The sequence below is a fragment of the Schistocerca gregaria genome, chromosome X, assembly GCF_023897955.1.
Source record: "Schistocerca gregaria isolate iqSchGreg1 chromosome X, iqSchGreg1.2, whole genome shotgun sequence".
In the NCBI taxonomy this organism is placed as follows: domain Eukaryota; kingdom Metazoa; phylum Arthropoda; class Insecta; order Orthoptera; family Acrididae; genus Schistocerca; species Schistocerca gregaria.
Window position 1 is genome coordinate 386,968,175 of NC_064931.1, and position 16,782 is coordinate 386,984,956.

The 16,782-nt window shown below is 42.4% G+C and overlaps 1 protein-coding gene across 1 annotated transcript in view; it reads right to left on the reverse strand.

Annotated features, from left to right (window-relative positions):
• LOC126299302 (single-minded homolog 1-like) overlaps positions 1-16,782 on the reverse strand; it is a 496,270-nt gene that overhangs the window by 317,889 nt on the left and 161,599 nt on the right. Inside the window, exon 2 of the mRNA XM_049991100.1 lies at positions 115-179. Within this exon, the coding sequence (XP_049847057.1) occupies positions 115-140 (26 nt within the window). The 5' untranslated portion in view covers positions 141-179. The remainder of the gene's footprint in view (positions 1-114; positions 180-16,782) is intronic.

The following is a 16,782-nucleotide window of genomic DNA, read 5'->3' on the forward strand; positions in this document are numbered from 1 at the left end:
CGTTGTAACGAAAGCGGTGACAATCAATGCGTTGGATTATTCTCATTCAAAAACTAGTTCCGGCTGTGGCTATAAGGAGAGTGTTCGTTAAGCTAGGAGAAGTGGGGTACTTACGTGGTACGGACGAGCCCGGCGAACATGTCTGGCGGCGTGGCGGCGCCCTGCCCCGGACGGCCAACCTGCGTCGCAAACAATGCAATGCGTGCTCACAGCACCTCTGTCCTCTCGGTTAGTCTCAGCCGTTAGTCGCAGCGGGTTAGTCGCACACTCAGCCGCCATGCAAAGCCACAACACACGGCTCTCTCCGCAACACCTCGTTATTACCCGCAAGCGAGCAGATTAAGCCACCGACACACACATTGGAAGCGCCCCATTTGACCTGTACATTAGCGCGCTGCTGCTATGTAAGCTGGTTTAGTCCGCAGCAGTGGCTGTGCTAATGATAGGCAGGCTCGAGAGCTCTGTCCTCTAGAACCAAAAGGAATCTAAATACACATCCGAGACTCGAGAATGTTTAGGGCCGGCGCTTGGTGCGATGCCGATCGTACTACACAAATTGAGCAACTCAATAACGTGTTGGTCCAACTGTGGCCCTTATGCAATACTCACTGTTGCAATAATTGATACAGTTGCTGGATGTCCTACTTAGGAATATTGTGCCAAATTCTGTGCAACTGGCGCGTTTAATCTTCAAAATTAAGAGCTGGTTGGAGGGACCTGCCCGTAATGCTCCAAAAGCTCTCAATTGGGGAGGGATTCGGCGACCATGCTGGCTAAGGTCGGGTTTGGCAAGCACAGAAACAAGCAGTCAAAACTCTCGGCATGTGCGTGAGGGCATTATCTTGCTGAAATGTAATCCCAGGGTGGCTTGCCATGGAGGACAACAAAACGAGACGTAGAATGTAGTCGACTTACCGCTGTGCTGTGAGAGTTCAACGGATGATAAGCAAAGGGACCCTTCTATGGAATGAAATGGCACCCCAGACCGTCATCACTTCTGGTTGCGGGGCTATATGATGGCAACAGTCAGTTTGGTATCCCACCACTGTCCGGGGCGTCTGCAGGCAGATCTTCGCTGCTGGCAGTTGGGCCTCAGTTCGAAGCGGTCCGCATCACTAAAGACAATTCTACTCCAGTCTGACATTCCAGAACGAATGTGTCCGCCACCACAGGAAAAGGGCTTCTTGGTGTACAGAGATCAATGGTAGTCAGCCTAATGGGTGCCGTGAGTTCAGCCCACTTTCTGTGAGCCACCTATTAATGGTCGCTATGGCCACTGAAGCACCAGCTGCACGTCGGATCGATGATAATGATCTATCCGGGACTCTGAGTGACTCTCTTGACGACTGCTCGGTCCTCACGTTCTTTCTTCTCTCTAGGTCGACCGCTTCCAAAGCTTCAGCCATGGTTCACCCATTCCTGTCAACATCGTCGAATAGTGGCATTGCTTATATTACAATGTCGAGCGATTCTCCGATTACTCCAACCGGCTTCTTTCATCCCAACGACATGTCCTCCTTCAAATGCTGAAATCTGCGTTTAATGTACACGCGCCTGTCTGCGAGGCATGGTTATCGTCCAACTGAGTGCATGGAATGAAATTCGCAAAGATTTTATTCCCTGGTATCGACATGTTCCGAGTTTACTATCGTTTCCAGCTGGGTGGTGAAATTGCGCTGCAGCGCCACAGCGCCACACATTCATCCAACGGCCGCTTAAGTTTACAATTTTGCATTTTCTGTCGATATCTGTTTGAATACCAATTTATGACCAATTTGCATAGCTCCTTCGTGGTGTGTCAGTTTTTTATTTATTTATTTATTTATTTGTTTGGTAGAGAGTATATAGAGAAGCGATTATCAACAACGAGCCGCTTCATGAAGTCAAATAACATTAGAAAACACGTAGGAGCAAGGCGGTTGCGTAAAGCTGAAGACAATCATGCAAGAAAAAGTCTATATTTATCAAATGAAGGCATAAATTGTGAATACAGGTTCGCAATCATTTTTGCAGCACTTTATTTATAATTTTCAGTGTAGATCATACAGTTCATGTGTGACAGTGTGACGTAGACTGAAAATTGCAAGTAAACAAATATCTAGAAGTGGAATTTACCCTGACGTAGTGGTCACATGGCTGCTACTGATTATGACAATGATGAAAATATTGATGAAGCTGATGATTATGATAATTACAGTGATATATGATGTAGTGGACAACGTCTGAAATGTGATGAAGGTCTTCAACACTGCATGAAATTACTCGCACCCAAAGATGTAGAATACCACATAGACAACACTGCGAGCAGAATGAAGCAAATTGAAGAACCGTTGCCATGTTTTGTTTAGTCTGAGGAAAAAGGCGTGGTAGATAACAGTCGTAAGAAATGTTCGAAATAACTTTCAACAGTTAGCATTTATCTGTTATATCGAGAAGCGGGATTACCTCTGAGTGTAGCGCACTATCACTTTATATACATAGTCTCTCGACCGTAGAATACCTACAAAAAAGATGGTAGATGATAGTAGCCTAAATGTGGCACCGCAGGGAACGCTACACACTGTACCATAGCCTCTCTATGACTGTACATCCTTGCTCGCACCAATTCACGCTACTATGATCAGGTAGTACTAAAAGTGTATTCCCGACCAGCGTTGTTTACATGATGTTATAGAGGGTCTATAAAGTTTCGGCAGGCTCCGATGTCAAATTTAGTACAGATATCATTAACTTTTGCTAGGAAATTTACTATGAACAATGACATGAATTATGTTAAATTCATCCTTTTTCACGTGTTGTCGAATGCTGTTAAATGAATTACGTTGTTCCATGGAGGGACATACACAGTGAGTCAGGAGGAAAGGTACATGGTTTGAGGGGTGGTAGTATAAGTCTAAAAAAAAAAGCCCTATGAACATGTGTCCTATTCTTAACAGTTTCCGAGGAAAGTAATGACAACGATGGCGAACAGGTCAAATGCAGGTGATAATAAATGAAACACTGTGATCTACTGCTTTGTTTAATTGAACAAATTTCCCCATAAAAGATGTTCAAAGTACACCGTCAACAGCTCGTCACTTTGCAGCTCTTGTATACAGCTGCTGTGTTGCTGATCTGAGCTCATTCGTATACTTCTTTACTTGATCACACGCATGCAAAATACGAGTGAGGAGTTCCTTTTTTGTGTCCACTTTGCGCTTTTAGAATTCTCTCTTACGCCAACCTCTCAAATAGTAATCTAATGGAGTAATATCGGGTGACCTCGGCGGCCAAGATATGACACCACTACGATTGATTCAACGCCTATACGTTTCAGTGAGTTACTGAGTCACTTGCCGTAGAGAATATGGAGCTTCGTCGTGCTGAAAGTACAGACGACGTCATGTTGCCCAATGAATATCCTTCAAGTACTCTGACAACGCATTGTTATGGCACTCAAGGTACCATACTGCATTAAGATGGGTATCTAAAACAACTGGACCAGTGAGTGCCGGTCGTTAGTAATTCCGCAACGGACGTTCACTGAGAAACATCGTTGGAAATTTGTTTCCATGGTAGCATGTAAGTTCTGGTGAAGAAGGACATGCGACTGACGCGCGTGATTTTCAAACAGCTGTATTTATTTACACGTCTAATTCCGTAGGACCAAATTGAGAAGCAAATCTCCAAGGTCATGGAACATGTCAGTACATGAAATTACAACATAAAAGTGATAATAGATGTTTATGAACCTAAAAAAAGCCAACCATATAAGTTTAAGTAAACGCAGACAACAATATAACATAAGAATTAACTTAATTTTTCAAGGAACTCCTCAGCAGAATAGGACTGACCCATGAGGAAACTCTTCAAAAAATTGGTTTCAAATACCTCTGAGCACTATGGGACTTAACATCTGAGGCCATCAGTCCTCTAGAACGTAGAACTACTTAAACCTAACTAACCTAAGGACATCACACACATCCATGCCCGAGGCAGGATTCGAACCTGCGACCGTAGCGGTCGCGCGGTTTCAGACTGAAGCGCGTAGAATCGCTCGGCCACCTACGGCCGGCGGAAACTCTTCAGTTCGATTTGAAAGCGCGTGGGCTACTGCTAAGATTTTTGAATTCTTGTGGTAGCTTATTGAAAATGGATGCAGCAGTATACTGCACACCTTTCTGCATAAGAGTTAAGGAAGTGCAATCCAAATGCAAATTGATTTTCTGCCGAGTATTAACTGAGTGAAAGCTGCTAATCCTTGGGAGTTCTTGTATATCGGACACCATTAAGAAAAAGGGCATATGTTCATTTGAAGTTTTTTGTTCGGATTCACCAATACTATCAGCCCTGAAAGCACGTACCTTTCCTCCAGACTCACCCTGTATAATCATTATCTCGATAGATTGTTAAATGAGTTATTATTCCTAACCGTGCAGCAGAAGACTCGCTGCTTTGAGTTTCATTATTTGTCTTTGATGGTGTAGATATCGTTTGTCTCGCTTTTATCTGAGTGGCCAAGAGTCCCTGAAAAGGTCGTAATATTTGAAAATGTGCTGTGTATGAAGCCCGAATTTTGTGACTAGTTACGGCGTGTGGATCTAGTGTAGACGTATCTAAACAGACTGATGCACACAGGCGTATAGTAAACATGCCAGCAGGTCGCCAGTTAACCGACTGGAATGATAATCGGTGCAGAGCGCATGGGCCACGACATATCTGAGCTACAAAAGAATTCGGGCTATGGTGTCAACAGCGTGTCGGATGGATCTACAGTAGCGCAGAGACAATGTTTCCACACCCAGAAATCGCTACACAGGATGACCAAAAGTGTTTGAGGCATGGAAGTCACGTAATCTCCGCAGTGCCACACGATGAGTCAGCTTGTTGCCGATATGAGTGGCTCAATAAATATTTGTCGCTCAATACTCACCCCAAACTTTTAAATCACTGTCTGTCGCATTTTATCTATTCGCGCTATTCGTGCGATTCATTCGTTGTTGTGTTAATAAAAATGTCTGAGAAGTATCAGAGCTGTGTAAGCCATGTTGAATATTTAATCTGTTGCAGGCTGTCAAAAAGGTTACGTGAGTTTAGGGTGTATCTGCGTTTATTTATTTTGTATGAAAATGAATCAGAGGATCTGTATTAAATTTTTCTCTAAGAAATAAAATACAGCAAGCTTATATAAATGTTATGTATTAACTTCTGTGAGTCTGTTGTGAGTAAAACCAGGGTTTAGGTCTGATATGAGCGTTTCGGAGAAGGTCTCGAATACGTTGAAGATGACTGGCTCCGTGAATACCCCAGAGGAAAGTGAAAGAAATGGCTATGAACTATCGCCGAAACACAAATAGGGAAGTCACTGATGATGCTGACTTATCAAATGGCTCATACTATGAAATGTTTCTGGGTGATATGGACATGAAACGTTCACAGCAAAATCTGTTCCGAAATTATTGAATTTCGAACAAAAACAGTGGGAATGCAAGTTGCTCAGGAGTCGCTAGATGAAGTAAAAAACTATGCAGAACATGGATTTTCGGATAGGAAATTGAAATTAAGGCTCAATCATTCCAGTGGAAGCATTCTGTATCGAAAAGACCGAAAAAAGCTGGACAGGTGGGGTCATATATGAAGGATAGGCAGACTGTGTTCTTTGATTTTAACGGCGTAGTGCACCGTGACTTCTTGTCACAATGTCGAAAGTTCAGCAGGAAATACTAGCTGTAAGTTCAACGTCGTTTGCTTGAAGCAACCAGAAAGAAAGGCCGGATTTGTGGCGAATAACTCGCGGCTTTTGGACCACGATAATTCACCTGTTCACACTTCGTTGCTTGTATGTGATTTTTTGCCAAATACAATACAATACTGTTACCCGAGCCTCCATATTCGCCAGACATAACCGATGTGAATTTTCATGTTCTCAAAAATAAAGATAATCTTAGAGGGCCATGCTTATGCGAACATGTTGTTGTTGTTGTGGTCTTCAGTCCTGAGACTGGTTTGATGCAGCTCTCCATGCTACTCTATCCTGTGCAAGCTTCTTCATCTCCCAGAACCCACTGCAACCTACATCCTTCTGAATCTGCTTACTGTAGTCATCTCTTGGTCTCCCTCTACGGTTTTTACCCTCTACGCTGCCCTCCAATACTAAATTGGTGATCCCTTGATGCCTTAGAACATGTCCTACCAACCGATCCCTCCTTCTGGTCAAGTTGTGCCACAAACTTCTCTTCTCCCCAATCCTATTCAATACCTCCTCAATATGCGAACATAGATGAGACTAAAAACACGTAGCTGAGAGACCTGAAAGTATCAAAAAGACAAAGTTCCGAAGTGTTACCAGCATTGGAAACAGCGTTGTCATAAGTGTATAATAGTTAATTGTGACTACTTTGAAGAATAACCCCAAGAAATAAGAAAATAATGAGGAGTATCAGAATTATGATTAGCAATTAACTTAATATACAAACTTGGGACAATGAAGTAAACAAAGCAAAATTACACGTGACGAGCGAGCCAAGGAGGACATAAAATACAGAGTAGTACAGAAAAAAAGGCATTCTTGTCCTAGAGGAGTCTGCTAGCATCAAACAGCGGCCTTAACCTGACGAAGAAATTTCTGAGAATATGCGTTTGGAACACAGCATTGTGTGGCAGTGAATCCAGGTCCGTGTGAAATCAGGAAAATAAGAGAGCCGAAGCGCTTGAGATGTGGAGCATAGAGGGATGTTGAAACTTAGATGCCAGCGGTCTAAGGCGCTGCAGTCATGGACTGCGCGGTTGGTCCCGGCGGAGGTTCGAGTCCTCCCTCGGGCATGGGTGAGTGCGTTTGTCCTTAGAATAATTTAGGTTCAGTAGTGTGTAAGCTTAGGGACTGATGACCTTAGCAGTTAAGTCCCACACGATTTCTCACACATTTGAACATTTTTGAAACTTAGATGGACTAATAAGAGGAGATGCTAAGAAAGGAACATATGGAAACCAATGACGAGAAGAAGTCACAGGATCGTGGGCCTTTGTGTTAAGACAGCCATGGCACTAAGAGGGAACTGTAGAGGGTATAAACTGTAGGGGAAGACAGTGACTGGAATACACCCAATAAGTAATGTTGGACGAAAGGTGCAAGTGCTGCTCTGAGCCGAAGAGGTTGGTACAAGAGAGGAATTCATGGCAGGCCACATCGAAACACGCAGTAGATATATCACTCAAAAAAGTCGTATTTAACGGGATAACATTGACAAAAGAAATAAATAGATTTTAAAAAAATACCAATAACTTTTCAACACATTACGTAAACTCACGTTCTCGAGGAGCGGAGGTCAATTCCCGTTCCCGCTATACAGACAACAGCCGAGGTTCTAAACTACAGTATATTTTAGGCTCAAAAAGCAAACTTTCACTTTACGAATTTTTAGGGCAATTCATTCATACCAGCTAATGAAAAGCTCTCATCAAAACTGAGTCGATAAAACTGAGCGCACTTTTCGACGTGAGTCAAGGCGTACCTCGCGTATCTTGTGTAGCAGAAGGATCCCGGGGTCTTAGGAACGCATGTGGTAGTGCATTAATTCTCGCTCCCGCGCGACGCAGGGCCATTAAACTTTTTCATGGCCCCTTATCGCACGGGACACTCAGCTGCTGAAGCGTGTCGCGTAACATTTCAGGGGCTACCAACACCACTACTACACCTGCCGACGCAAACTCGCCGCTCCCCCAAAACACACACATACTTCGCCGCAGAAACATGATTTGGCGCAAATAAATGCACTTCCAAATATATTGTGGACCTTCAAGAACTGTTAGAGAGTTATACAAGCAGTTGTGTGCATTATGCTTTTGTAAATGTTAACTAACAGCCACGTATTTGACTAAACCTGAAGGGTTTACAGAAATAACGTCAAATTGTCGCCTTTCGTGATGATATAATTTTTATTTTCCCATTACCGGTTTCAAGTCGCCTAGCGACTCATGATCAGATAGTACAGCTCTCCGGAATAGTTCATAGCATTGGTGGGGTCGTTTTGTACCTGTGGCAATAAAGAAAAAGATGGAAAGAAGTAAGCACTACATGTAATGAGGTATCAGGAGTTTTTTACATCATAAAATCATAAGGTCAACTTGATGACATTAAAGGTATTTGATTTCGTAAGAGTAGATGGCTCTGAGCACTATGGGACTTAACATCTGGGGTCATCAGTCCCCTAGAACTTAGAACTGCTTTAACCTAACTAACCTAAGGACATCACACACATCCATGCCCGAGGCAGGATTCGAACACGCGACCGTAGCGGTCACGCGGTTCCAGACTGAAGCGCCTAGAACTGCTCGGCCACTACGGCCGGCGTAAGACTAGATGTGTACAAATCATTTTTGAAACCGTTATTATGTTCGCCAATTATGTTAATTCAACAACACTACACAAACTTTGCCAACTTTTCTTACTTTCTTCCTAATCATAGCCATATACACTGATGCGTCAAAATGTTATGACTACCTGCTTGCCGGCCGGGGTGGCCGAGCGGTTCTAGGCGCTACAGTCTGGAACGGCGCGACCACTACGGTCGCAAGTTCGAATCCTGCCTCGGGCATGGATGTGTGAGAAGTCCTTAGGTTACTTAGGTTTAAGTAGTTCTAAGTTCTAAGGAACTGATGACCTCGGCAGTTAAGTCCCATAGTGATCAGAGCCATTTTTGTGCTTAATTTCAAACGGAGATAATAAGCAATCTAGATTTAATGATCACATTTGAAAAATGTACTCTGAAAAAGTGAGTGAGCCAGTTTTTTTTCCAAAGCTTTAAAATCAATGTCTATGATTTCTTTTGCACCTAATAATCGGAAAAATCTCATTGAAGTCATGAAAAACATATTTGTTGGGCATTTTATGTTCATGAGTCCGAAGAAACACACACACACACACACACACACACACACACACACACACACACAATATACTCTGTTACCAGTCAGACGATTTTTATATGTGTGACGATGGGTCCTATCAACCAGTCCTTTCTTATAATCTTTTTTTTTTCACGAACAGGTTCAGTACCTCCTCGTCTGTCCATCTAATCTTCAGCATTCTTCTGGAGTAACACATTTCCAAAGCTTATATTCTCTTTTCATCTGAACTGTCCTTTTTTTTCAATTTATTGGCTTTCGGGCAGTGCGCATTCAGCCATCTCAATAGTAACGTCAGTTATGACGATACGAAAATAAGGACAACACAACATCGAGCCCCCGGACGGAGATAAATCTCCTAGCCGGCAGGGAATCGAACCCGAGTCCCTAAACTTGGCAATACGTCGCGCTGACCGCGCAGATACCGAGGCCGACATCTGAACTGTTCATCTCTCATCTTTGACTGGGTACAAGGATACACTCCAGACAAATGATTTCAGAAAAGAATATCCTAACATTTAAATTTCTATTCGGTGTTAATAAACTTCTCTTTGTCAAAAAATCTTTTCTCGCTATTGCCAAGCTGCATTTTATATCCTCCCTACTTCAGCCATCATCAGTTATTTTACTACCCAAATAGCGAAACTCATCTACTACTTTTAGTGTCTTATTTCCTCATCTCCTTCCCTCTGCATCACTTGACGTAATTCGACAACATTCCATTTCCGTTTTTTTTTAAATATTTTTGTTGTCGTTCATCTTTTAATTTCTTTTCAAGACACTACCCATTTCGTTCAACAGCTCTTCCAAGTCATATACCATATCTGACAGAATTACAATGTCATCAAAAAACCTCATAATTTTTTTTTTGTCCCTGAGCATTGACTTCCTTTCCAAATTTCTCCTTCGTTTCCTTCACAGCTTTTTCAGCAGCGATGTTGGCGATACTTAATACACAGAAGGGTTTCTGTACAATATCAACTTTTTTGAAGGAAGTCATTTTCCTGCATAAGTTGTTCTTTTATTTTGAAACAAACCATTTATTTTATAATTCGGCAGTTAGTTAATTTCGTAGCCTTGGACATTACCACGGGACATCACAGTAAAAATTGTTATGTACGTAGCATAATATATTCTACACATCAGTGTGGAGGAACCAACACTGATGCGTGGAATAGATCATGCTACGTACATAACGATTTGTACTGTGATATAACCTGGGAATGTCAAAGGGGTCGAAATTAGCTGACTGCTGAACTATGAAATAAAATGTTTATTTCAAAACAAAAGAACACCTTATGCAGGAAGATGACTTCCTTCAAGAAATTCACAGCGGCTGTGGATCCATACATGAAAAAGACTATTACAACAAATCTGTATGTAGTAGGGATGATGACTTCAGCTGTGTTTATAGGTCTTATTTTATTTACAACCTATTTAAATATTACATTACACTATCTTCAGGCCCTTTATGATAGCTGGTGATCATGTGGATACCGGGTAATCATCATTACATATATGCTGCCGCTGTTTGAAGCATAAGCAGGAAGAAAGATTCAGAAAAGTGGACATAGGTAATGATAATTACCCCGTATCCACATGATCAACTGGTATTATAGAGGAGCTTGAAGATAGTGTACTGTAAAACCGAAATTTATTTCAAATAAAGTAAGACTTATAAATACAGCTGAAGGTGTGTGATTCCTAACATATAATGATGTAGTAACAGCTGTCGTCTCAAGAGCAGTCTCATGTGTACGGAGATATTGAGATAAACTTCGGTTGCATTAAAACGGATATCTTTTCACCAACTTTCTGCTCTGAATGCACAAATGTTTTGCTGACGCCCACTACATAGGGAGAAAGTGTCATCGTAATAAAATAAGAGAAATGAGAGCTCCCACGGAGAGATTTAAGCGTTCGTTTTTCCCATGCGCAGTTCAGGAGTGGAACAGCTGATAAATAGTCTGCATTTGTGTTTCAGTGTGAACTCTGTGCTAGGCACTTAAATGACGAATCGCCGAGAAGTGACGTAAATGTAGGAGACTTGAATTGTCGGTGGAGTGTGGAGTGTACGGAGTGAGGCATTGGGTGACGGAGGGACGGGGGGGGGGGGGGGGGATGCTGGTCACCATTGCAAGCGGGAAAGAGGCACTGAGTTGCAAAAAGTTGAACCCATGGGTCTAAATGACAAAGAGGGAAATATTACATAAAAATGTATGTCAGGACTATTTTAACAGCGAAATTGCGTCTATGATAATATTTTTGCGTTTCACTGCATAATTCCAACTTTTTAAATTTATTTTCTGCGATATTCTGTACATCTTTTAATTAAAGAGGCTGGCCGAATACTAAAATGAGACCCTGAAGCTGTAGTAAGACTGTCGGTTAGAAAAGGAGAAAAACGTAGGTCCTTGAGTAGGAATCAGCCGACCCTGTGTAAATCACGGCGACCACGGGCTATTTAGGGCCCTGGGTGACACAAGGAGCCGTGGACTGCGAATGTGCAGCCTGCGCAGAAAGCAAGTGGGGCGGCCAAGGCTGTGTCGCCACCTCCTGTTAGCTAACCTCTCTGACGCAACGCCGTCCCTCTGTCTCCTCATTCCTAGCTACGTAGCACCAAAATAGCCACAAATGCACGCGGCTTTTCGACTAGTATGGCTATCTCAGCCAGCGATTCAGTTGAGGCAGCTGTAGGTTAGACTTCATTGTTATACCGAGGAAATTGGGCCAAGAAGATTTTATACAACCGTAGTGCATACGATATTTTGTCACAAGGATGATGAGAACATTTAATCTTAAACAAAAAAGTTAGAAAGGAATTCCGTCTTGTGGAAGACACAGATTAGTTTTCTTTGTATCCAAGCATTTTTCACACTTTCTGTACTATCTCGGATGGGTTTTATTTCTTCTCCTTTACGTTTTGGCCATCTGACGACCACGTTAATTCGCGTCAGCTCCGTTTCTTCTGGTCTTTCTCCTTGCCCGATATTCTTTCATTGTCATACCTTACAACCGTCTTCGCTCGTCTGTCCATGATGATTTTTTATGGGTCAAGTTCAGTCCTCGAAACCTATGAAAGTCTGAATTTAAGAAAACTCAGTTTGATTCCTGTATTCTCATTTCTTCTTGATCCCTTTTTAGCTGTTGGGTCAAGTTTTTGGTTTTATTTATTATTGATTTAGAAAATTTTTATGTCACAATAACAGCACGTCTGGGTTACATGAGTTCCAGCTTAAAACTACTTATGTATACGAAGTAGGAGTAATTGAGTGTTAAATGTTACATTAATTTGCTAATAAATGTAACATTTAACACTCAATTACTCCTACTTCGTGTACGTAAGTAGTTTTAAGCTGGAACTCATGTAACCCAGACGTGCTGTGAGGTAACGACTCACGTCACAGAGCTGAGACATTAATTGCTGCACTTTACGTAATGGCTGAAAATTAGGCCTAGAATGCCAATTTGGAACAAGATAGTTTGCAGTTACTTACATACCTCGACCGTCGGGTATTTATGTTCAACGTTTTTTTTCCTACAGTGCATAATATCCAAAACCCGCTGAAGATAGCACAGAAAGGGATGAAACATGTTTGTGTAAGACAAACTAATCAAATGGTGTCTTGCATAAGGCGTAATTTCTCTCAGATTTTTCTTAGCGAGCACGGAAAATAAGAAGAGCTGTAAGATCCGGAAGATTATCACACAATGTTAGGATGTCCGCAAAGGAAATCCACAACAGATCAAACACAAACAATAGTGTGCTATGCAGGAAAACGGCTCCCCTGGGTTACCCTTCTATTGGCAACAACATACATCAGTGTTTATTAACACGTGTATACATTTGTTAACGAGTTAAAATTGTCCACACAAGTAGCCAGTGAAACAACTAGACTGTACCAGTAAGCCAACATGTGTTTCCCTTGGTACATGTTGTTATAATGGCCAATTGGACCTGGTAACGAGCCGGAGAAGACCTGTGACACTAAAACGAATGGGAGTGGTGCCACTCTGACGTATCTTAATCCGAAGAGAACAACCTAAATAAAAGAAATAAAAAATAAAGTAACAACCGAAATGAAAGAGCAGTGATTGAAGTTACGCACCACGATACAAGACAAAATAGAATCAACCTTGTAGTATACACATACGTCACTTTATTATAAAACGATTTCCTTGCCAGGCTGTAAGGGCCTTAGGGACCTGTGCCAGCCGCCGTGTCTTCCTATGACCTGTGATGTCATGCGAATTCGGTATGGAGTGGATCGTGTTCGGCTAACCGCTCTTCCGGCCGTTTCGCAGATTTTCCGGGCCGTGGAGCCGTTGCTAATTTGTCAGTTAGCTCCTCAGTTTTAATTAGCATCACGAAGCTGACTGCATCCCGTCCCAGTTGCCCCACCAAGGAAAAATCCTTGGCAGAACCTTCCTGACCACTCAGCAACGGAGGCGGACAATTTTACTATGAACTTGTGAATATTTTAGTCTTTGTTTCGTAATGTAACGTAATTTTTTTCTGCAACTGTAGTGATACTGTTCATAGATAGCATTCTAAATAAGTGAATGGAACATACATAATTTATAGATGGCTGTACAGTAACGGACAATCCACAAAAAAGCATGATACACATTGTACTGTCTTACAACATACACTGAACAACCAAAGAAACTGGTACACTTGCCTATTATCGTGCAGGGCCCCAGCAAGCACGTAGAACTGCCGCAATAAGACATGGAATGGATTCAACTAATGTCTGAAGTAGTGCTGGAGGGAATTGACACCATGAATCTTGCAGTCTGTCCGTAAATCTGTAAGAGTACGAGGGGCTGGAGATCTCTTCTGAACAGCACGTTGCAAGGCATCCCAGATATGCTCAATAATGTTCATGTCTAGGGAGTTTGGTGGCCAGCCGAAGTGTTTACACTCAGAAAAGTGTTGCTGGAGCCACTCTGTAGCAATTCTGGAAGTGTGGAGGGTCGCATTGTCCTGCTGGAATTGCCCAAGTCCGTCGGAATAAACAATGGACATGAATGGATGCAAGTGATCAGACAGGATGCTTACGTACGTGTCACATGTCAGAGTCGTATCTAGGCGTATCAGGGGCACTATATCACTGCAACTGCACACGCCCCACACCATTACAGAGCTTCCACCAGCTTGAACCGTCCATCCGCTCGATATAATTTGAAAAGAGACTCGTCCGACCACGCAACATGTTTCCAGTCATCAACAGTCCATTGTCGGTGTTGACGGGACCAGGCGAGGGGTAAAGCTTTGTGTCGTGCAGTCACCAAGGGTACACGAGTGGGCCTTCGGCTGCGAAAGTCCACATCGATGATGTTTCGTTGAATGGTTCGCACGGTGACACTTGTTGATGGCCCAGCAATGATATCTGCAGCAATTTGCGGAAGGGTTGCGCTTCTGTCACGTTGAACGATTCTCTTCACTCGTCGTTGGTCCTGTTCTTGCAGGATCTTTTTCCGGCCGCAGCGATGTCGGAGATTTGATGTTTTACCAGGTTCCTGATATTCACAGTACACTCGTGAAATGGTCGTACGGGAAAATCCCCACGTTATCGCTCCTTGGAGATGCTGTGTCCCATCGCTCGTGCGCTGACTATAACACCACGTTCAGACTCAATCAAAACTTGATAAACTGCCGTTGTAGCAGCAGTAACCGATCTAACAACAGCGCCAGACATTTGTTGTTTTATATAGGCGTTGCCGACAGCAGCATCGTATTCTGCCCGTTTACGTATCTCTGTATTTGAATGCGCATTCTTATACCAGTTACTTTGGCGGTTTAGTGTATTTATTCACAACCTGTTTCGAACACGGACCATCTTCCCAGTGGAAAAATATATTGTGAAAACTTCACATGAGATACATGCTATTTAAACAAGGAAGTATACGCCACTGCTGACTTGAAAACTTCAGATAACGGATACTTAACACCATAATACGGGGTAAAGCAAGGAAAAACAACGTTGAAAACATGTAAGAGTAGTAAGTGCACAGGAGCATTGCCTGAGCAATGATCCATGATCGAAACAGGTAGTGAATAAATCAAATGGTTCAAATGGCTCTGAGCACTATGGGACTTAAAATCTGAGGTCATCAGTCCCCTAGAACTTAGAACTACTTAAACCTAACTAACCTAACGACATCACACACATCCATGCCCGAGGAAGGATTCGAACCTGCGACTGTAGCGGTCGCGTGGTTCCAGACTGAAGAGCCTAGAACCGCTCGGCCACTGCTGCCGGCAGTTAATAAATGTATTGTAAGACAACACAGTGGGTATCATGCATGTTTCCGAGTATATCGATGCTGTTGAAGGTTGCCTAAAATGTTTTGTTCCAACAAAATATGCTAGACTTGCTTCTAGAATCCAACCGAAATAACCTGTCTTCAAGAAGCGTGGTATTAAATTAAGAAACTAAAGAATACATTTAGCTGTCTCATAAAGATGAGCGTTAAGAAATAAGTCATGCACACTTATGTTGAGGATATGATACTTCAGTTCAATTCTGGAAGCAGTCTAGCTCTTTTTTATTGGCTTATGGTGTCATGACTGTACTGTCACTCATGACTTGCACATATTAACAATAGTCCGCTTTAAATACTATTTATGTACGATGATAAAAACGTAGTAATAACAATATTGCTAGAATTGCAAAAAATTAAATTATGAAACAAGGATATGTCTATGCCAAGTAAGGTGACGCTGTAGTTATCACACTGGACTCTCTTTCGGAAGGACGACGGTTCAAATGTGAGCTGCAACGTTCTTGCTTCTACTGTCGTGCACTTTCACCCGTATCAGTTTTCCCTATTAATTAAAATACAGCCTATATGGTCCGCGGTACTACGCTTCTATCGGAGATGTTGACTATCTTGCAAAATACTGATTTCTATGCTCCACATGATCCAGAAATGAATCTTGCAGAAGCGACCGCAAGGTTGTTTTATCCTTAGCCAAGCCATGACTGGGCGGCTGTACTGGAACTGGTTGTTGTTAGCACATCACTACCCTGGCCGTTGCTGCAAGCCAGTGGTTCCCAACCTTTCTGAGACAATTACCCCTGAATGCAGTCAAATATTATCTAGTACCACCCCCTCCCCTCCCCCGCCTCCCATTAAGGCCACCCAAAATTTAGATTGGAGAAGAGTTTTCTTTGAACACCGACGAAATATAAATGACATTTAGTTTTCGTGGGTGTTTTGTTAAACCACGAACTAAAGAGTCAATGAGACAATTGGCATTGCTCATTTCTAACAAACCTTTTCTATAGAATAATGAAGCAATTCTCAATGCACCGCTACTACCGGCTACAACTTCTCGTAAGGAAAGCTTACTATCTACACTGAGCGTAGACACTTGTTACAAAACATATTTCTTTTGCACCACTCCCCTCCCTAGCGACACCTGCTTCACTCATACTCCGCACCCTCATTTAAAATCAACCAAGCTGAAATCCGAGCACTGTACTTCGGCCTACTGTTTGTAAATCACTTGATTACTGGACTCCTTACTTCTGAAATGGCAGAAATTGGAATACTTCAGGCTGCCAATGTTTTGTGTCTGATCACGGCCATTAATAACAATAATAATAGTAACACTGTGTAAGTCCTACAGCAGTGTAGTAGACATTACATAGTTACTCTTGTGTTGTGCTGTCAGTTAGTTCGTTTATTGTTGAAAAGTGAACGTATAGCTTGAAGATGGCATTTTCGTGAGATATTTAAGCAAATGTGATGTACATTAGAGGTCAGAAATGAGCTTTCATACACGCTTAAGCTCGCCATCGAGTAATGTGACGTCATCTGCGTACACGCCATTTCCGTGTGTCCGTAGAATCGACTCTTGAGTCTCCACCGCAGCCTACTCGTCACTTG